At 39.1% G+C, this 23,335-nt stretch overlaps 2 protein-coding genes across 5 annotated transcripts; one reads left to right on the top strand and one right to left on the bottom strand.

Annotated features, from left to right (window-relative positions):
- Positions 1-545: 545 nt before the first annotated feature.
- On the top strand, positions 546-15,486 carry efcc1 (EF-hand and coiled-coil domain containing 1). Of its 4 annotated transcripts, none has more exons than XM_047808699.1 (8): positions 546-1,408; positions 2,646-3,055; positions 9,498-9,652; positions 10,634-10,769; positions 11,476-11,641; positions 12,922-13,080; positions 13,381-13,721; positions 13,944-15,486. In XM_047808699.1, the coding sequence occupies exons 1-7, from the start codon at positions 728-730 to the stop codon at positions 13,681-13,683; spliced, it is 2,010 nt and encodes a 669-aa protein (XP_047664655.1). In that variant the 5' UTR covers positions 546-727; the 3' UTR covers positions 13,684-13,721; positions 13,944-15,486. The 4 variants fall into 4 exon arrangements, with proteins under 4 accessions (XP_047664655.1, XP_047664651.1, XP_047664649.1 ...); XM_047808695.1 differs by having other exon boundaries at positions 13,939-15,486; XM_027143924.2 differs by having other exon boundaries at positions 550-1,408; positions 13,381-13,450; positions 13,547-15,486.
- Positions 15,487-15,581: 95 nt separating this feature from the next.
- Positions 15,582-21,338, bottom strand: map1lc3a (microtubule-associated protein 1 light chain 3 alpha). Its single transcript, XM_027143923.2, has 4 exons — positions 21,145-21,338; positions 19,605-19,660; positions 19,278-19,384; positions 15,582-17,091 (listed from the first exon to the last, which is right to left on the bottom strand). The coding sequence occupies exons 1-4, from the start codon at positions 21,182-21,184 to the stop codon at positions 16,929-16,931; spliced, it is 366 nt and encodes a 121-aa protein (XP_026999724.1). The 5' UTR covers positions 21,185-21,338; the 3' UTR covers positions 15,582-16,928.
- Between the last annotated feature and the right edge of the window lie 1,997 nt (positions 21,339-23,335).

Genomic DNA, 23,335 nt, shown 5'->3' with positions numbered 1-23,335 from the left:
ATTATTATTATTAATTTTATTCTGATTTTTTAGATTATTTATTTATTTATTTATTTATTATTTATTTATGTATTTTGGAGCTATAGCAGTTTTCACAAGAATCCAAACCCGACGCAATGTTAAACACATTACTTTGTCTGGTTTTAATAAAACTGTATATAGATTCAGGTTTTCCGGATCAGTCAGATATACTCATACTCACACACTCATTCTAACTCTTATGGCTGATTGTGATCCTCTTTGTGTCCCACTGTAACACAAATCAGAATAAAATCATGTTTTTGAGAAACTCTTTACAGAAAAGTGGGATGAGGAACTGTTAGGTACCAGCAAATGGTTAACTGCTTTTCAAAAGTTTTTTCTCTCCTGTGTTTGGTGGGCTGTACGCTACATTCCGCAGCAGCGCCCCATACACACACACAGACACACAGACACACACACACACACACACACACTCACACTCACACTCACACACACACACAGACACACACACACACACACACACACACACACACACACACACACACACACACACACACACACACACACACACACACACACACACACACACACACACACACACACACACACACATACACACGCGCGCGTACCGCTGCAGGAGAAGAGGATGATGTTCGGCTGAGTAGCTCGTTCGTATTTTTTGCTGAATCTGCTAAATGTAACACATTTCTCTATAAATGGAATTCTTCTAAGTGAAACACAGAGAATGGAGACATTAGAAGTATGTGATCCGTACAGCCGCCCGGCGCGCAGAACACAATGGATAGTGAGCACACTGGCTTACCATTACGGGCTCGACCGCGGCGTGGAGAACGAGATCATAGTTCTCGCCACTGGTCTGGATCAGTACCTGCAGGAGATTTTCCATCATCTGGACTGTCAAGGAGACGGCAAAATCCCAGTGGAGGATTTCCAGATCCTATGTGAAATCCTGGGGCTGAATAAGGAGACCGAGTCGGAGGAGTGCGCGGGGGTTTTGGACAGTTTACCGAGCGAGTTCACGTTCCGTCAGTTCCACGCCAAACTGTGCGGTTACTTCAGCACCAAGGCTGGTTGCCTTTATGAGGACGGCCGGCTGCTGGTGGGACGAGAGAGCGAGCACATTGAGACCCAAATCCGCCTCCGGAGCCCAATGAGGCGCAGAGAGAAGCTTCTAAGCCTGGGCACCGAGAGGCGCGCTAGAGACTCCACGAATGCATCAGATCAGTACAGTACAGGATGCAGGCAAGGTTCATGTACGCGCGAATGTTATGAGGACATTGTGGCTTTGGAGGAAGCGGAGGACAGGATAGCCAAACTGGAGGAGGAAAACGCAAGTCTGCGGGAGTTAGTGGAGGACATGCGTGCGGCTCTTCAAAGCAGTGATGCGCGCTCTTTGGCTTTACAAGTGAGTTGTGTTTCATAAACAAACTTTTTCTTGCTGCTCCTTCTTCTTCTATATTTATGCATTTTTATTTTTACTTGACGCTTCATTTACACTTTATGCGTCATACCTAGAATAGTGGCGAAAGTAATCATTGAGCGTGTTCTGCAATGATCAGCGTTGCTTCACCCAATCTTCACAATGACTGACGCAGGTTGTGAAAGACACGTCTCCGTTTTACACCTGCACCACATTGTAGTCTGTGATGTTATGAAATCATGGAACTTTCCTTAAACATAAATGATATCAAATTCAACTTGGAGGCCTGAGAGATGACTGTGTCATTTGGTGTTAGATTGGGATGTCACCTATAGCTTATATGAAAGCAGGGATATTTGAGTTAGATTGGTTAATCTCAATTAGGGAAACACCAATTTTAATAAAAGTTCCAACATCAGTCTGAAACCGTCATCGAAATGACAAACCCTGAATGGATTTAAAATATTTTTTACTGAGCTTCATGAACATGTTTAAAGTACCACAATTACTCACACAACACAGATCTTTAATTGAACCTAAAGCACAGAGACATTGCACCTGATGTTTCATAGAATTTGGTAAACGAAGCTTGCAGATAGACAGCTTGTTTAATGAGAGAATGTTACAGTATCATATTATAAATGCAAAAAGTGGGATTGGGTCTCTGGTTCGAACCCGAGCTCAGGCTGCTGTGTTCTTCCTGTTCTGAGCATGTTCATGCTGTGTTTCCTCTGGGTTATCTAGTTTCCTATATGAAAGTAGGTGGTTTAGCTATGCTAAATTTGCCCTGGGTTTGAAAGAGTATAGATGTGTGTGTATGTCCAATTCAAGGACTATTCCTGTATTGTGTTCCTAGGGTTAGTGTTAGGGTCCTTTTATGCACACTACAATTACCTTATATGTCCTCCTACATTACACTACAATTACCTTATATGTCCTCCTACCTGCCTTCTACATGTCTAACACTAAATGCGTCACGTGGCTAAGAACCTGCTGACAAGAATACCACTATAAGGAGAATTTAATTTGTATAATCTTTTGTATATGACAAATTAAACTTACATTGAATTGAGTAACAAACAGTTACTAACAAACTTTTTTCCAATGCTCAACAGTATGACTGTATGATCAATTAACTGAAAAACACAAAGTGTGCGGCCACACTGTGGAATCTACTGTTTTGACTGTTTCATCGGATACTGATATTTTCTGCACACTTTAGGTTGGACTTTGGAAAAGCCATGTGAAACACAGGCAAGACAGTGGCTGCTTTGTTGGCCATCATAAGCGCATGGTTCAGAAATCCACCACTCAGGGCAGTGTGAAAAGACTTCAGAACTTCTTCACGGAGTCAGAACTGGTCCGGAACTCTGAGCAGGTTGAAGATGTCATACTCCTCAACAAGAAGCTGGAGCAGGAGCTGCGTGTATCTAGGGAGGCTGTGCTGTTGCTAGAGGAATGCAACAGAACCCTGAAGAAGGAGCAGGTGGAGATGAGAAAGAAGGTGGAGGAAGCCAGGGAGGCTTTGCTCAGTGGCTTGGGCAAAGTGAAAGAGCTGGAAGCCAAAGCCAGCCATGTACCTGTCCTGCAAAGGCACATGCAGCAGCTAGAGATGGAACTTCTCTATTACAGGTGAGACAAATAGTGACAAAGCTTCTTATATTCGGTTAGCCAACTTCTTAATCTTTGCCAGTTATTTTATCACAGGCTTGAGTAAGCCTTGGATTACTTTAGAGTTGGCCCAGATCGCCTGTAAGCAGTGGATTGATGCATCTTATTGCGTAATTCTATGTCTCATCTCAACATGGTGAATTGTAGATTCTAAAATGGTTCCCAGAGAATCCATTTGCTTAAACCATGAACAAGTGTGGCAGCCTACATGCTATTTAAGCTGCCTTGATGTGGTTTAGACTCTCGAGCACAGACCTTGTTTTGTTTGGGTTCATTAAGCAGACAACGTGTGTGGCAAGTGGGCTGCAGCCATGCTTTATTGAAACTGCACAGCTTTGACCGGGTACTGCTTGCTTCAGCGGAATTTCGGTTTTATACCTAGCCTGTCATTGGACTTTCCAAAGGCTTAGCCATTTAATTAATGTTTACAATCTGCTCAGCTGTTTCAATTGCAGTTTTGGTTTCATCAGTATTTGCACAAATGATCTTTGGGATGTTATTCAGATTAATTATGATTTGTCCTATTCCTCTTAAATACTAATCCTTAAGTTCAAATTTTGAACCCACGAGCACATATATCAGTGGCACATATTGGCATTGATCAGCACATATTGGCATTGATCATAAACATACTCATCCATTCTTCTGAGCCATATGTAGAGCAATGCAAAAATAATTCTCAAGCCAGACTAAGAGGCCAGTCCCTTTTCACACCCCTACACCACATAATTCATTCAGAATTACAATGGGGCTAATCCATTCAGAGGGTGTTCCATTCACTTTAGGGCCAGCACATTGAGAGAGGGAAAATGTCTGGCCTAAACAGACAGAAAGTACTAATCAATCTTCAACAGCTCTGCTGCGATCTGTGCTTTCTTTGAATAATAGATGAACTGTCACAGACAGGATCCTAGCAACTCTTACCCCCTAAACCCTTACCTATTTCAGGTCCTCCTGCCTACACCATGCTTTGTAGTTAAGGCTCAACTCTGCCATATAATACATTTTTTATCTATCGATTTTTTCCCCTTAAGAGATGGAATGAAACTATACTTGCAGGGTTGAGGTCATTAATTTCATTTTCTGATCCATGTTTACATGTTTGCATCACCAATTTACTAAAGATTTTTTGGCATTGTTCAGTAAATCGACCGTTCTACCACATCTCAATGCTGATCTGTTGGATCCAGATCTGGTGATTGTGAAGACCACTGAAGAGCACCGAACTCATTGTCATGTTCATGAAACCGGAGACAACGTTTCATTTGTAACATGGTGCATAATCCTGCTGGAAGTAACCATGAAGATGGAGATGTTCAACAACAATACCATAATACAAGTCTAGTTATTCTCTGCTAATTTATTTGCATGAATTTATGACATTAAATCTTTGATGGTGGCACTTCTACGAAACAAAAATTGGTTTGATTTGTGGGTCTAAATAAAGCCTCAGGGGTACATGCAGTGAGCACACAGCAGATGACACTGGTCATGCACCATGGGTCAGTAAGTGACCCACTCGCCCTTAAATCTTTCTTTTCTTTTTGTCCTGGTTTATACATGCTACTATTATCCTCTCTTGTATAAAGTGGTCACTTGAATTACCACACCTGCCTCTAAGGCCATCGTATGTGGTGATGGAAATGGTCAGTAACTTTGTATTTATATCCCACATTAGAAAAAAAGCTCTGTACTGCTAATTATACCGATTTCTCAAGAAGTCATTGTGGCTTAAATCACCCTTTTGATGGGGGTTTTGAGGGATTATAATGTGCAGAACCCGATCAGAGTCAGCTAACTGCAACATTATTTTAATGAGAGTGAATGTTTTTGGCAATGACAACTAACGATACTACTGAGTATCTCTGTGGGCTCATTCAGTTATTACATCTTTTTTTTAGCATTATATATCTCATATTTCTAACCCAAAACTTAGTTTATTTGTTTATATTTTACCTCAATTCTAATATATATGTACTTAAATCTTAAACCAAATTCAGGCCATAACAGTACAAAAGATCCACACCAGACTGAGTCTATAAATATAAGCTCTCTATGAAAAGGCTCAGGCTGTGAAGAAGCATGAAAGAGACAGAAAGAGGTTTAGTTGCAGGGCAGACTCTGTGGAGGAGACGCTGGGAAAGTAATGGATCCACTGACTTCATTTCCATGAAAAACAGGAGACCAAGCCATGTGTATCTTAAAGGGCTGGAGGCGTTTTCACTTCCCAATAAATGTCGAAGAGGAATAGACCTGCAGGGACAATGAGGTCTGGGGCCTGGGGGTGGAGGAACAAAAGAGATGTGGAGGCACCATCTGGAGAAAGATACAAGTAGTCAGCTGTTTGTTCACTGTCTCTGTGTCCACAGAGAAGATAAAGGATATGAAGCTTAGTGCTGAAAAACATGACCTTCCCTTTTTGCTGTGATATTATAATGGCTATTATCCTGGTTATTATCATGCCTGACTTCCACTGGTGAAAACATGCATCTCTGACATTTGGAATTTAGTGACCAGCCTGGCAGTACACAGCAGCTGATCAAAATAAACAGTTCTGGTTCTGAGAACTGTAATTTCAGGTGCTTTGCAATAGCCATTTGGAAACCATTCTTTTTTATGCCATATTTCCACAGCCCATAATGACAGACCTTAAAAAGTCAAACTAATTCTTCTTCCCAGTGTTATGTCTCAGGTAAAAATTTCAAAGTTAACAACACAGTGAGACCTTAACAGGATGAGCAGCTATATGTCATGAGTACGACATTTGCAACCCTTAGTCAGGTACAGACAAATATTTCTAAGCTCTTTGTAAGCACCTACATCTTTATAGGAAGCTCTGAGCTCTATTTTATCATGTATATACTCTTATGAGGGCTTCAAATAACAACTCATGGTGCTTCTCTAAATTCTTAAGTCCTCTTTCCAGTTCTCATGTTCACAGATGATTTTGTGGTAAGAAGAGCGGTTTCTGTCTTAACAAACAACAGCTTTTAGCATCTTCTACATTTTAAAGTGTTTACTATTTCTTGGAATTCAGCTCCGGATTTCAGTCCAATCTGTTCTCTGTACATTTTTCCACCAGTTGCTCTGTGCTGTTGTCAGCTGTGTGCATGCATCCTTTGAAACTGTTTACAAGCAGTTGAACCTTTAATAACAATACCAGTGAGCTTCACTGATTTGATTGTCTGACATTCTCATGACGTTTCATTTCAATTAGTAGTACAATCGGTAGTCCCACGGCTGTCCATGTGGGACATCTTCATTAGCAACAAACAGCCTCCAAGTGATGAGACTCCAACCAGAATCTGTTGATGCCTTCTGCTATAGACAGTTCCATTTATATACACCTTCTTGTACTGGTTTCTGACAACAAACCATAATTTGAACACTATGACACAGTGGGTTTTTCAGCACTGTAAACTTAAACTTTAAAATTGATGGGATTTTAAAATAGTCCTTAATGTTGTCATTAAAAACTATTCCTGACTTGTTTATTGTTTGCAGTGGTCACGTGTCCACATTTCTGCTAGCACACTAGCTGAGTAAATAAAGATGTGGAGTCTCCATCAGTTTCATACTACAAGTTTAATGATAACTATTATTAATATCCTACTTTAATTCATATTCCCTGTTGGAGATTTTGTGCTTTCTAATTTACAATGTTTTATACTGATTTTAAAACTTTATCTTGAAATTTTCAAGTAAGTACATAAAGATTGTAACAGAAGGCTAGATAGAGGGGGAAAAACATCAGGTTGTAATGTCAGCTTTGTTTTACTATACACAGGAAATGCCCGATGTCCTCACTAACCCCAAGCAGCTGTCCTTTAGCTTTGTCTGACCTGAGTGCATTGGATATATCCAGCATAAGATTAGTTGTGTGATATCTGATACTATCTGTTAGTACCTGAAACTGCAAACATGATGGTAATAACCAGTGACCCAGAACTAAGCAATGATATGATAAACGGCCTACGCCTGAGACACTAAATAATACTTGGTATTGATTAAGAGTCCCTTCTTGCCACTTGGAGCATTATTCACATTCTCCTCTTTCTCTCCTGCATCTGTTTCTGTTTTGTTGCTTGCTCTGTGCTTTTTCCTGTAAGAAACAAATCTGCCTGTGAAGAAAACAGCCCCAAAGGGCAGGGTACAAAAGTAATGAATATCATCTTGGCTTTTTGAAGGGCTTTGTAAAGCATGCAAAACTCTGTAGTAAAATGCAATGTGTTGATCTTTAAGCAGTCAGCATGTTATATATGCTAGCTTTTCTCAAGTAAGGTTTACTGTTAAAAGAAAATAGTAAAAATCATCTTTGGTTTCCACTAAACATTGGTTATAGTGTTTCTGCTTAGACTCAAATATGCCCATGACACAGACTGTCAGTCTGTTCAGTTCAGTTTTTGCCATTTGTTGTAAATAACAGCTTTGGGGGATCATTTGGTTGCATCCAAAGATAATGGGATTAATGCTACCAGATGGTTGTCTGTTGACTAAAATTTCTCTTCTTGTAATTTTGCATACATGTTCACCCTCAAAATTATGTAGCAGGGCAAAGCTTGAAAAAACTTCCAAAGTCAATTTAGTAGCTAAATATTAGCATCTCGACCCTGAGTCGCAACATGCAAGGACATGTTAATATTTTACTTGGGACCTCACTCACTGACCTCAGTCCCTTTCTGCATTACATTACGTAAGTGTTGCTAAATGCAGTCAAGGTAAAAAGACATAATTTACTTACACACAAGAAGAATATTTAATCAGAGAAATTGCCACCTAAGATTTATTATATTGTTAGCTAGTAATAATGCACGCCTGATGAAACTTTATTATTTAGCATCAGGTCTGTTTGCTAAATGATGTTCACATCCTCCTGGAAATCATGCTGAATTGGTCTAATCATGAAAAAGCTCTCAAAGAGTTGGACTCATTTTAGATTTCTAGGATGATGCCTTAATGATGCTCTATTTTATATGTAGACTCCAAGCTATTAACACACATTGACCAATTTTACATATACATCAATAAGACCACAGACCAGCTGTGATAATGGACGGCAAATTGAAACCCTTCTGTGCGGCCTGACGATTTTTCAGGCCTTATGTCTACATAATCGTCTCTGAACTGTGCCTTGACAATCACATTATATAACCAGACCATAACTATTATACTGGGGTACATTGTGTCCCCTTAGCAACAGGTTAGGTACAATATTTAGGTATCAGTACTATTGTATGTACAGAGACTCCTAAAGCAAGAGCAGAAGCAGATTTGACTTTTTTTTTTAGTCATTAATGATCTTCAAATGTAACAAAGAATTCATGAATGAAACTATGTGTATTAAAGGCAAAACTCTAAACTGTGCAAGGTTGTGTTCCTCCAGGTCCTTGATACTCCTCCCCTAATGCAACACCATTCTTAAATCGGTCCTGCACTATTCACCACTACTACCCCATTTCCTGACTTTAACCTCTGTCCAGTACCCATTCCTGAGCCTGCAGCCCTGGGGACAATGTTTTGTTAGCCTGTCCTGTAGCTTGCAGAGACCAGGGTTAAAGCCTTGACATGCTGAAGACTCCCCTTGGCAGCAGGATGCAGGCTGTGTGTGTCTTTTTTTCACTCTCCAGGATTCAGTCTGCTGAAAGTGTATTTCTTCAGTTTTTTCCCCTTTTTTTTCTCTAAAAGGCAGTCATCTGGAAACACTTAATCTCTGATTCATGAAGGCCCCCTATCGGATTTCCTCCTACACAAATGACCAAAGGAGCACTGAAACCATGGATAGAAATAAAAACAATCGATCGCACTTCATATTACTGCTGTTTTCTACCTAGACACGAGTTTAAAATGCAAAAGAATTTCCCAACTAACATTTAATCAACTTTAACAAGCTGTGAAACAGAGCAGCATGTTTATAATGTTAATTTAAAGCTTGTGTGTTGTTAAGATATAATATAGAATTTTATATGCTTTATGTGATCTGGTCCTTTTTAAGATTTTGTTTCTACCATTATTGCTGTTTTTTCCATTCAGGCTGTGAAGCTAACTCTGAGCTCAAAACATACTGTGGCTGAATCTGGGCCTGGCTTCAATTACACACAGTCAGCCCTGCTTGTGCTGCTTTATCACAAGAGCCAATGAAATTATTATGGTGCTTACGGACAAGAATTATGGCAGACTGGCTCTGGTTACTTGGCCTCTCTTTGATGTTTTATAAAGGGCTGAAACAATACTTGATACTCAATATATTTTTTTAATCCAACTCTTATTCCTCAACGTAAAGGAAGAGTAAAATGGCCACCAACGGTTTTATTAATTTAATCCATTTACACATATGGTAGAAGAGCATTGAGTTTGGTGTACATCTATGTGGACAGTAATAACTCGATTGTCTATTGTTCTGCAGAGCCGAGATCCCCAAATTTCCTGCGTCTAAAATGTTCAGCAGCACAGATGAGCTGCATTTCAGGGGCAACATGCACCAAAGCAGCCGATGTTGTCTGGATACACAGCGAGATCGTGGCTCTCCAACAGGTCATGCGGAGACAAGTCACGACAACAGTCAGTTGTGTGTTTTCAGCATATTTTTGGTATGATGAGAAATCAGCATTTAAAAGAAAAATCCACCCTAACTGACTTACATATCCAGTATAGTCATGCAATAATTTGCTGTGCAAAAGATAAAATTTATTCTTAACACGTTAGTCTGTTTTGCACTTTGATTTCTTACATCACCCACAATGCCATTGGACCACCCACTAATCGTGGCACCATTGGGATTTCATCTCTGCCTAAAGAGAATAATGCAGCAATGTTAATTCATGCATCAAAAGCATTTACACTAAAACCACCATCACAAAATTCTGCTCATCATCTTGTAGACTGATAGCTAGTTAACACTGTAAGCTGTAAGCATTCTGGAACTTTAAACCCAACGTTTTACTGTCTTCACTATCAATATGAGATGAAAACGGTAAATGTTATCTAATTGTTATAACTTATATTTCAAATTGCTGAAGAATCTACTCCTATCTACTCCTATTGAACCACTGCACCAGATTCAGTAAGCACATCACAAACATTTCAGTCATATGAATTGTATTTCAGGGTGGACTTATCCTTTAAATGTCTGTGAGATCATGCTAGATTACAGATTGATTATAGTATACTATCCGATAACTATTTGCCTGAAGCCCCGCATTGTAAATTTTACATAGCAATGAATGATGTAACATGTAACTACTGGTAAATGCTTGTCGAATGTTTGATCTCATGACATCCTAGTAATTTCTAAGTGTGCTTTAATTAACGTAGACTTAAAAATGTGTTATTTCATTTCATTCATTTATTTAATTCCACAATGCTACACACAACTGAACTCTACGTGCGTTTAATAAAGAAAAACGATCTAATCATTGATATGGTGACATTTTTAATTTTGATCTTCTCTATAACATGATGTGTATAATGTATAATTGTATAATGTGAGGTGTAACGATATTTTTGGATAATTTTTGGTGTGCTGTATGTCACATGTCTCAGTGGAGGAACAGCTCTTCCGCTCAGTGGAGGGTCAGGCAGCGTCAGATGAAGAGGAGGAGAGGTGGACAGGAGAGCAGCAGAGACAAGTGGATGAGGTGAAAAGGATTCTCACCAGGCTCTCATGCTGTGGAGACAGGTGAGAGCTCTACACTACAGCAGTACACTCAAAACATAAAATATAGTCAGTATACCAAGACTTTCAATTACAGATGATTCATGGCTTTTTCTTTTTACTAAATTGAATACAACTGTAATTTTAATCATTAATCAATGAATGATGTTGAATATGTCCAGAGCTGCTTTGCCATTCCTAGATAATTCACACTTTATTAATATAAATACCCACATCAGCCATTTACTTACAGTCCTCTCAGAAAGTATTGTAACAGCAAAGGCCAATTCTTTTGCATTAGGATGTCTGAGTTTGAGATTAAAAGATATACTGTATATGAGACAATAGATCCATTTCCTAATGTTTACATCTAGATGTATTAAACAGCTTAGAACATGATACCTCTGGTGTCGGAGGGTAAATGAACAAACTAAAAGTATAGTAGAAGATAGTCAAAGAAAATAAAAAATAAACACACATTACATTAATATTTGGTTGCATATGCTTGCACGTACAAGTTCCTTGTTTGTGTGGGTTAGACGAAATGTCTACGATATTATTCTCTGCTTGATCATTTCAGTAGATGACAACAATTTTGTTTTAAATTCTTCCACAAATGTGCGTTATTCAGAAAGCAGTTTTTCTAATCCTTGTGTAATTGTCCTGGACTTGTAATTGACACGTGCACGGACACACACACAGAGAGCTGAGTGCTATGTTCTATGTTTAGGTGTGATGAGAGGGCTTTGAAGAAGCTGCTGTCTCACTGGGGCGAGTCGTGGGCAGAGGAGAGCCACACTGCTGTTCTGCAGCTGTTGGAGCGAGTGAGTCGTCTGCACAAACAGCTGGAGCTGAGAGAGAGCCAGGTCTGGAGATCTGAAACTGACCCTGAGCAGGTACACTGCTGCCCCCTGCAGACACACACACACACACACACACACACACACACACACACACAGAGAGAGAGAGAGAGAGAGAGAGAGAGAGAGAGAGAGAGAGAGAGAGAGAGAGAGAGAGAGAGAGAGAGAGAGAGAGAGAGAGAGAGAGAGACTGCTGGCAGTGATGGGAAATTATAGGTCTACAGCAGTGTTATTTAGACTGTGGGGTGTGCCCCACTAGATAAAAGAACTGCAGGGGAGGCGGTTATTTATTTATAATAAATAAATAAATAAATAAATAAATAAATAAATAAATAAATAAATAAATAAATGTATTCTTAGCTGCCCAGCTGCTTCTAATCAGTTTGTAACTACTCAAAAAAGATATTACAATATCTACAATAAAATTGTACTATGATGATTGTCATGAAATTATTATTATATCAGTAATATAGTATAGCATTTTTGATAATGGACATTGTCCCAATGCACTCTCTCACTCTCTCACACATTTTCTACCGCTTATCCGAATTACCTTGGGTCACGGGGTGTCTGTGTATGACGCCTATCTCAGGTGTCATCGGGCATCAAGGCAGGATACACCCTAGATGGAGTGCGAACCCATCGCAGGGCACACACACTCTCATTCACTCACACAATCACACACTACGGACAATTTTCCAGAGATGCCAATCAACCTATCATGCATGTCTTTGGACCGGGGGAGGAAACCGGTGGAAACCCCCGAGACACGGGGAGAACATGCAAACTCTGCACACACAAGGCACCCCGACACAATCGAACCCCGACCCTGGAGGTGTGAGGCAAACGTGCTAACCACTAAGCCACCGTGCCCCCTGTCCCAATGCAGCTTTACAGAAATATATATAAATTTGGGATACAAATCATAAATTTTCTAAATTTACCCATAATATGCAAGCCCGAGGTGACAATAGCAAGGACAAACTGAGATTAAAATTATGTTAAACTTTGGGTGGAACCAGATTCATAAGGGAACCAATTCTCATGTGAGTGACACCAGATAGCGAGATTATAAATAATGACTCTTCTAGAACTGTGTACTAATATAGACAAAAAGTGCAACTGAGTAACCAGGAGATTAATTATAGTTTTGAAATGTCGTTTCATGTTGACATGAAAAACACGACTATTTCATTGTTATAAAATGAAAGTGGAGATGAATGTTATTTGTTGATCAGATCTATACAGTTCGAGTTAGAGCATGTATGTGGTGATGTATCAGTACAATATTATGTGTTTGTTTCTTTTTTGCACAGGTAACGGACTCATTAGTACAAGAGCTACAGCAGAAGGCAGAGGAGACAGAGCTCCTCCACAGAGAACTACAGATGCTGGAGACGGAGAGGGTGCGTCTGTCACTGGTTGAGGAAAAGCTTATGGATTTGCTGCAGCTCCTCCAGCAGCTCAGAGATCTGGTTAGTCTGAGAGCTAACACAAAAATTCAGCTCTAAGCTCCTCCATCACACCTACATACCCTAACCCTAACCGTAACCCTAACCTCAGGGACAAGTTACAGCCTCAGTGAAATACAACAGTTTTCATGACATCAGACAACCCTGCCGTTGATTATATTATTTTAGAATGTTTTATATTGTATTTTGTCCTTTCATTGTGCTATAATGCTTAAATACACACACATATTATACTATACATTGTGTGTAAGCAGAGTCAGTTTTATTAATGTACAGATGATGTCTATGACTTTGTGATTACAGAACGTTTCAAGGAGGTCTCTGGGCAAGATCTTACTGAGTACGCTGGAGTCTTGCAGTGATCCATATCATGGTACATTTCCTAATCGTGTCTCTGTCACTCATCAGCAAAATCACTGCCATTCATTCAGCTTGATCGTCAACATCCATCTTGCTTTTTTCCACACAGGGAAGGCTCATATTTTGGAGGTGCTGAATGCTCTTTGTCATGAATTGGCCGCATGTGAGATCCTCTCGAGCAGTGGCACATCAGAGAACCCACAGAGTCACTCATCCCTCACTAACTCCCTTCTCATCTCCTGCTGAGCAGCTGGCCAAACCGTGAAGGACTTCTTTCTGCAGAGGTGCATTGTTGGATGCTTTTTGTTAATATTTCTGTTTTATGTTTGTCTTCTCGCTGTACATGAAGAGATATTACATGTAGTATGTTCTCCCACTTACCCAGATAAGCCAAGTCAGGCTTGGCTTAAGGTATTATTAAGCTAGAATAAGATGAAGCCTTTATTTGTCACATAAACATTACAGCACAGTGAAATTCTTTTTTTTTTTTTTTTTGCATAGCTTAGGAAGCTGGGCTTAGAGCACAGGGTCAGTCGTGTTATGGTTCCTCAGAGAGCAGAGAAGGCTAAGGGCCTGGCATAAGGGCCCAACAGTGGCAGCTTGAACCTTCCATTCAGTAACCCAGAGCCTTAACCACTGAGCAACCACTGCACATCAATTAACTCAGATATCCTTTTCTGTGAAATGAATTATTTACTAATATGTTTAATAGAGGGTGGCACAATGATGCACAATGTAGATCTGTAGATGTTCTCCCAGTATCAGGGTGAGTTTCCTCTGGGCTCTCAGGTTTCCTCCCACCTCTTAAAAACACACTAGTAGATGTATTCCCTGCCTCATGCCCGCTGTTCCCAGGACAGGGTCAATTAATTTAATGCTAGTTTCTGGACCAATTTACTCAACATCCATCTGGATTCATGACTCAGTGCCACAGAAATGTTAAGTTCTTATTATTTTAGAAATTCCATGTTATAATGTTCTTTTTGTTATTGAACTGTTAAAACATCATGTTATACATACTGTTATATTATTTGACCAGTCAAAATCCACTCAGGTATGTTTACCTGTTTGATTTACACTCCACCCCCTACTATGGAAATACAAACTGTGTGACGGACAGGAAAATATCTGTCAGCAGTATCATACTGTGCATATACAGCTAACTCCAGAATTATTGGCATCCTAAATGCAAATGAGCAAACATGAACATGTACAAAATTAATAGTTGTTATAGAATAGTTTTTAATTCTTTAGGTACAGACTGAAATGGCTATTGCAAAGCACTGATTTTGTCAACGGAAACATTTTTGTTTGTTTTTACATTCATATTTTCTGTTACTCTCAGGAAGGCCTTCAATCTTTAATTCTGCATTGCATCTCTCTGCATCCTCATCACTTTTCCACTGTTCCTTAAAAATGTTAAACGGATATAGACATTTAGACATTTTTATTAATATTGTCTGGACTGTATCCATGACTTGAGCTGTGCAGATCAACTGATTATTTAACAGAGTTAGGATCTGACTCTGAAACTGAAGGTCTGCTCTGGTCCTGGATGATTATCATGCTGTTTATTGTACTTGTGGTTGTTGAGTAAAAAAATGGGAAGAATGGAATTATTTTAATAATGAAAATATGCATTTATTTTAAATAAACATTTGGGTTGTCACTATTTTTGCCATGTTTGTGAGAGCAAATATTTTTTTTAAATTTAAAGCTTAAAGCATTTTGATGAGAATGATTTTTGCTTTAGAGGAAACGTTCTGTGCGGTTTGTATTTTGTATGTTTTTAAGAGGGGTGTCAATAATTCTGGAGTTGTTGGAACGTGTATGGTTTGTAAGCTACGTTTTTGCCATTTAACTTACAAACTACTTTTAGCACTTTTTAAGCATACAGTTGTTTGTTCTCATCTTTTTGTGAGCAAAAGTCACACATTAAACGTGTGAAGATGTAGCAATAAGCATCATGCTTAGAGGTACATAACCTCCCATTTATGGGCATTATTTGTCGTATAGTCCGAGTATCCAGATCTGAAAATAAAGAAAATATTGGGAACTATAATGTTTATGATGGTTATTTTTTATTGCTATTTTGTCCACTATTACCTTTATCTTTGAAAAGAAATCACAACCACACCTGGAGCTAATCATATGATAGTTTATATACACTTGTGTTTCAAACATAGATACATATTATTTTCATTGTTTTGGTTTGAAAACATCTAAAAAGACGTTTTTTATTCTACATTAAATAATTAATTAACAAATCTAATAGCATAAATCAATATATAAAAAGGTTGCAAAAAACAAGCAATCTATGTAGTGCATCATAAATCCTTCATTGAAGTTGGAACAGAAGGTAAATACATCGCACAGTGATATAAAGGAAAGGAAAACAAGTTACATAATAAAACTGTGTTAAATTTTTTTGAAAATGAAGTTTATCCTCTTGGCTATTGGTTTGTGCAAAAAAAGCATATTATTTATAGGTAATCTAGTAAACAGGAGCCATTACAGACTACAGCATGGCAGAATAAAAGTCACTGGGGATATGTTTAGTTGTATTTTTTCTCAGGTTTACAGTACAGACTGCAGATTCATGTACACTCCCAAGTCCACACTCCATATCTTAACGTTAATGGACAATATGGACTAAAAACTGTACTATAAACTTTAACTTTAAGGAGAGCATAGGCAGCATCAGACAGCTCTCCTGATTTCTCTTTCCAAGCTCAATTCTCCAATACTGACTTTCTGAATTGAACAGAAGATCAGCAATTTCCTGACTGACTAAACTATAACAAGTTCCCCAATAATGTAGCTTTTCTCATTTCAGATTTGAATTCTGTAGGATTGGAGACTTGAGGTGTTTCTATACGTACATCATGGCCCTACTTTAAATAATAAGAAATTTGAAAGGAGTTTATTAAGATTTTTTTTTTTTTTTTTTTGCTTTGGAGGAAACATCTAATGTTTAAAAATGTCACTCCAGCACTGATTTGCTGATCACTACAAGCAAGCAGGAAAATGGAGCACCTAAATTACTAGAAAACTACAAACCTTTATTTTTTAGTGAATATAACAGACACTCACCTACTTACACTGACATGTTTCTCATAATTTTACACACTGGCCATAATAAAAGCAACAAATCAAAGAGCATAAAATCAAATGAACAAACTGGGACAGAGCACAAGAGCTCCTTACTTACACACACACACACACACACAGTCTATCTTTTACTAACTGGAATAAGAGAATCAAGTTGATAAAAGGTTAAACGGTCAAACTAGTAGGTACAGTAGCGCTGTCATATGCACACTTGTGTCATAATGAGACAGAACGTAGTGTTAAATTAGTGATGGCAGGAGTAAGCTATGTCTTACAGAGAGAGAAACAGAGAGATCACAGGGCTACGGGTAGCTGGAACCTGCGTTTTTTCTCCTGGCTTCTTTTGGTTTTCACCATCACATGGCGCCAGTAGAGAGAACCTAGCAGCCAAATGTCTCCTGGGAGGCATAGACCATGTAAAGGAAGCCATCTTCATCACGTTCCTGCTCATAAATCTCAGAGATCGGGGTGGACACGCTGACCATGCTGTGCTGGTTGATCAAGAGGAAGAAGGCCTGAGTAGGGTTCAGTTGCAGTCGACGCCTGCAGGACACAGTAAATAATACAGGAACGTACATACATAAGGACGTACAACAGGAATTGAGCAGAATAATAAAAGCAAATGACTGTGTAAGTGGAAGTATACCAGGGGTCTCACAGTGTCAGTGGCAGCAGGTGTTCATTCTGGTCACACTTGAGCTAGTGTGCTAGTGAGCACATCAGCTCATGTGCTTACTCAATCAATCACACTTCATCTGCAAATGTTACTAGGTCGAGGTGAGAGATATCTGATATTTTACGAAATAGACCAACATGAAATGGCACAAAACTGAAGTTGAAGGATATCATTTTCCTTTGACTTATGAGTTATGTGCCATTTCATGTTGGTGACCCAATTTTTTTTTCAAATAAATATCTGAAAAGTGTGGCACGTGGTATTGAATGGACCCCCAGAGTCAATACTTTGTTGAACCACCTTTTGCTGCAATTACAGCTTCAAGTTTTTTGGGGTATGTCTCTACCAGCTTTGCACATCTAGAGAAAGCAATTTTTTGCCTATTTGTCTCTCACACATGAATATATTTTGATCTAAACAATTCCATTGTAGCTCTGGCTGTATGTTTAGGGTCATTGTCTTTCTGGAAGGTGAACCTCTGCCCCAATCTCAAGTCTTTTGCAGGCTCGGAAACAGAATCAGAAGCAGAATCAGAATCTGCTAACAGGTTTTCATCTAGGATTGCCCTGTATTTGACTCCACCCATCTTCCCATAAACCCATAAACTCTGACAGGCTTCCCTGTCTCTGCTGAAAAATGGTGTGTTCAGGGTGATGTGCAGTGTTATGTTTTCACCACACAAGTATTTTGTATTTAGGCCAAAAAGTTCAATTTTGTTCTTATCTGAAGAGAGCACCTTCTTCCACATTCGTCTCCCCCCCCACCCCCCACCCCCACCCCATGGCTTGTCACACATTGCACTTCTTTTGGTTTTCTTTCAACAATGGCTTTCTGTTTGACACCCTTCAATACATGCCAGATATGTGGAGAGCACAATTAATATGGTCATGTGAACAGATTCTCCCACCTGAGCTGTGGATCTCTGCAGCTCCTCCAGAGTTACCATGGGCCTCTTGGCCGCTGCTCTGTTCAAGGCTCTCCTTGCTTGGCCTTTCAGTTTAGGTGGACGGTCATGATCTTGGTAGTTTTGCCGTACTCTTTCAATTTTTGGATGATGTATTGTACAGTCCTTTGTGACATGTCCAAGTTTGGGATATTGTTTTATATCCTAAACCTGCTTTTAAAGTTTCCACAACTTTATCCCCGATCTGGTGTGTTCCTTGGTATTCATGATGCTGTTTGCTCACTATCTTTCTCTAACTAACTAATTAGGTGACTTCTGAAGGCAATTGGATCCACTGGATTTTAGCATCTTTTTTTTGGCTGGAGTAAAAACCTTGACCCTATGCTCCAGATAGTTTCAAAATGTTCCAGTGTGCTCCAGACAAAAGTTTCAGTATGAAACATTGTGTAATAATGATTAGTGCTTTTCTATCAGTAAGTATGAGGAAAATAAAATGCTAGCGATTCAAATAACACGATTCTCCCTGACATGATTTTCTTCCCCTTGTCTTACTATTTTATCAGATCCAAATTAAAATTTACCTGTAGTTGAGCAGATGAAACAATTGTGCATTCTGCCATATACTGCCTCGAACTATCACCAAATGGTGTAAACTTAACACAATGAGTGACATACTGCAATTAAGAGAGAACATTTGGAAGACAAGATCTCTAAACATATTCAGTGCTGGCTGTACACATTATGTGAAATTATTTCCACAAAATAAGGCATACACTCAATTGTGGCAAATAATCAACTCCTTACAAATGTCTCTTGTTTTTTAGGTAAAATAGTATAGAGACAAGTGAAGAGGCAAATTATAGGCTGCTAATCTGCTCCTCTGAGATGATGATATGACATTCTCGAACACACTTTACAGAAATCACCAAACATGAGAGCCTACTGGCTTCCAATGATAACACAACTAATTTTAGAGCTAGATCACTGAAATCTTTGAGTAACCGTTGTTTCCTATATTTATGCTTCTTCTGTTTTATTTCTATGCACCTAAATGCCAAGACAAATTCCTGTACATGTAGTTTCTTACAGAACTTGGCAATACCCCTGATTCTGATTCTTGTTTGACTACACTAGTCCTACTACTCTCACCTTATAATCTTCACCAGTTCACTCATGTTGACATGATCAGGCACTAGGAACTTGGTCTTGTCCAAAACAGGAAGCTGCTTTTCTCCCTTATACCGTTCAATGATAACCTAGGAGCAAACAATTAAAACCAAACAAGCACATGCAGTCATTTCCAATCGTGTCAATATTGCACTTAATAATCCAACACACACACACACACCATTTATACAATGTAATAAAGCACAGAGAAAGACACTGTATCAGAATATCAGACAACTATGATTAACTAAACAGCTATTGTTTACTGGTCCTGAATATTTCTAAAGTAATAATAGCCAAGAGTCTTACCGGAATTTTATTAGGATGCTGCTCTCGTATCTGCTGCACTTCCTTGCAGCGATCAGCTGGAAACCAAACAATGAAATGAATAACCATAATATATTTAACCAAATAATGGGTTCTCCCCTCTCTCTCTGTCGAGCTATATGCCACTACTGAGCTCCCAGTGATCTGAGTTCCTAGTCTGATCATCTTTTCTTACCAGACAAAACATCTTGAAAGACATTGGTTAACCTTTGAACTGAACTTTATTTTGTTTTTGAGTGATTTTGAGTTATTTTAGAGTGTTTTTCAATGTGAACACAGCGATGACACATACAGAGATCATCACCTCTGGCACAATGGTTGTGTTTATGTCCACCTGTCTATTTGTCTCTTGATATAAATGTAATTTCTGAAACCAATTATAATCAATGCAATTAGTTTCTATTCTTGTCTCCCTTTAGACAATCCTCCTTCATCATGGTAGCACGTTTTGATACGCAAATGATCATGATGTTCAAGGAGCATATCATTGAGTCTGTGGCATCATGTAGCAGCATCAGAGGTTTTTAAACATTAATTAGTCCAAAACTCTCCCCGGAAAAGCAGAAAAAAACAGAAGGCATCACTGAAAGCCTGCATTCTGGATGAGCGACATCTGCATCCTCCTGCATGACACCAGCTTGTGCCTATTTATGTTGTAATGTCAAAGGCTGGGCCACATAATGCCTGCAATTACATAATCCTACAGCTAACAAATCTGCCACAAAGCAGCAATTTTTGCTGCGCAGATTATAAAATAGCATTTCAAGCTCCTCCCTTCACACACCCGGTCCAACGTGTGCAATATATAGCACATCAGCATCATATTCCACAAACACATGTATCAGCTGACAACCGAGAGCTGGTTTACTGCCAAATAAAAGGACGAATTCACTTTATATTCGCTAGAGAATTTACACGATCTTATTAGTGTCTTAATGGTGGCTAGAATTATGTAATTTACCACCATATGTGACACAATATAACGCAGTTAGATAGTTAGAAAGCTCGTGTTTCAATAAAAAATGGCCGTCTAACCATAACAACTGAACTTGTGATGACTCTGCAGTTACATGTTTACATGACATCGCTACACGGTTAGCTAGCAAAACAATGTAACATTCAGAACAACCACCTAGATCGGCGAGCGTTATAGCTAATTAGCTAAGTAGGCTAATACAGAAGTAAACATCTAATAAAGCCACTGTGAACTATACAATATTAGCTCGCGCACAGTGACACAGCTAGATGGTATAGGGAGGAAACGTTAGCTTATAACCTCTTTAAAGAAAAGAAGCAGGCCCTGTTGCTGATTACTGATATATTATAGGAAATCAATAACCTAAAAAAGCTAATCCAACCAGTCAGTAGTTCATTTAAACTATGTTTTTATACGGATGATTTACAAACTAGAATTAGCAGCGACGTTAGCATTAGCAGCAACATGGTAAACAAACACTGCGGACATTATTAGCTTCTAATAATGAGCTAATAAGCTATTAGCTTAACAGGTCATGAAACCTACCGAATGTCCGTCGTTGTTTAAAGGGTCTGTCGGATGGCATCACTACAGTGTGAGAAAATCAAAAATATATTTCAGCTCCTTTCGAACAGTTTTCTTACTCGTTTCAACTAAACGCTGATCAACACACCGACTCGTTTTCTGTGTCAAAACAACTGCTCACTGTAATAATAACCATGTGTGTGACGTCACCCTGAGACTTAAAGGGGAAACAGACCTGTAACATCAGAATCAGAATCAGAATCAGAAAGATCTTTATTGCCAGGTATGTTTTCACATACGAGGAATTTGTTCTAGTACAGAAGTTCCTCAGTGTAAACAGAATGGCATTGACAAGACACGAAAATATATAATATAGACAGTTGTATGTACAGTGGAAAAAATGTGCAAATTGAAATATAAATGTGCAAATTGAAATATAAATTAGTATGTGTTTTAAGTTAATAATGTAAGAGTAGTGTTGTGTGTTTTGTGTATGTCAAGTGAAAGTGACGAAAGTGACGTGACGTGACATACAGCTAAGTATGATGACCCATACTCAGAAATTGTTCTCCGCATTTAACTATCCAAAGTGCACACACACACCGTGAACACACACCCGGAGCGGTGGGCTGCCATTTATTCTGCTGCGCCTGGGGAGCGGTTCAGCACCTTGCTCAAGGGCACCTCAGTCGTGGCCGGCCTGAGACTCGAACCCACAACCTTATTGTTAGGAGTCAAGGGTTACTACCCTCTGTAGTCTTCTGAGGTCAGATTTGGTAGCTGAGCTGAACCACAGTCACTGAAGTGCAGAGGATGGATTCAATGATAGCAGTGTAGAACTGTTTCAGTAGATCTTGTGGTAGGTTGAACTTCCTCAGTTGGCGAAGGAAGTTGAAGATGAGGATGAGGTCGATCAGTGTGGTGTCCTTTCCACACTGAATCTGAGTCGTTCCCCATTTCTGTGAGCATCCACTTTGGCCTGACGGAGCTGGCTGAGTTTTGCAGTGAACCATGGTTTATCATTTTTATAAGTTAAGTGAGTCCTGGTAGGAATGCACAAATCCTCACAGAAACTGATATATGATGTTACAGTCTCTGTGAGCTTGTCCTGGTCGGTGGCTGCAGCTTCAAAAACAGTCCAATCAGTGAGAGAGAAACCGGCTCGTAAATCCTGCTCTGCTTCCTTAGGCCATCTTTTTACAGTCCTTAATACAGGTTTAGTTTAGCTTGTGCCTGTAGGTATAAGATGAACTAAACAGTGAGTAACAGTGATCCAGTGTGTTACTGTCTCTGGTGGGACATGTAACATGCTGTCTGTATTTTGGAAGTTCAAGCGAGAGCCTCGCTTTATTAAAGTCCCCGAGAATTATTAATACATTCTACTGGGTCTATACAAAAAAGTTATATAACAATATAAATACAAGTTTATTATATCAGTTTTATATCAAGTTTATCTTTTTATATTAGGGTCTTGTATAAAAGAAAATGCATACACATCAGAGAATATTCATTGCATTCATTAACAGCCTTTTAACAATGGCTATTGTCACAAAGAATCTTTATATAGAAATAGATTTGCAAATGCTTAAGTTAGTAACTACAGTACAAATTCATCTGCACGGTTTCTAAGCACTGTCCATAGTAATTCCAGGATTTCTTGTATCTTAGCATGGACTTTATAAAGAACATCTCCTACTCTCAGAACTGCTTCCTTTTGTGGCCAAAACAGAATCAATTTTTCTTGGGAATGATATATGACCTGGACAATGGCCATAGTGATTCTGAGGGATTTTTCACTGTCATTTTAGTAGATGAAAACATTTCCTGAGATTCACTTCCATGCACATCAAACCACTGTCACCACTCTTACTGTAGTATAGGTACATTATCATCCTGATACATGGCACATGGTCCTCCAGAATGGTTCAGTAGTTTTTGACAATGATGCAGCGTTCTTGCACAAATAGTGGCCTAGGGAATGCCATGATGTTGCAGCCAAAAACATCACTGATTCTCCTTTGTGCTTCACTCTGGACACCCATCATTCTCAGATCGTAAAGTCCTTTAGGGGGTTTTAATAATGTAACACTCTCCCGGATGAGGGAAAGACAGTGAAGGTGGACTCACTAGAGAGAAATACAAATTTCACATTGTCCACTGCCCAAGGTTTCCACTGCAGCACCATTGAAATTGATGTCTGACCAAAGCTTTG

This window comes from Tachysurus fulvidraco, chromosome 2 (genome assembly GCF_022655615.1).
Source record: "Tachysurus fulvidraco isolate hzauxx_2018 chromosome 2, HZAU_PFXX_2.0, whole genome shotgun sequence".
Taxonomy (NCBI): Eukaryota; Metazoa; Chordata; class Actinopteri; order Siluriformes; family Bagridae; genus Tachysurus; species Tachysurus fulvidraco.
Note: the sequence above shows the minus strand (reverse complement) of the source record. Positions and strands in the feature narration are given on the sequence as shown.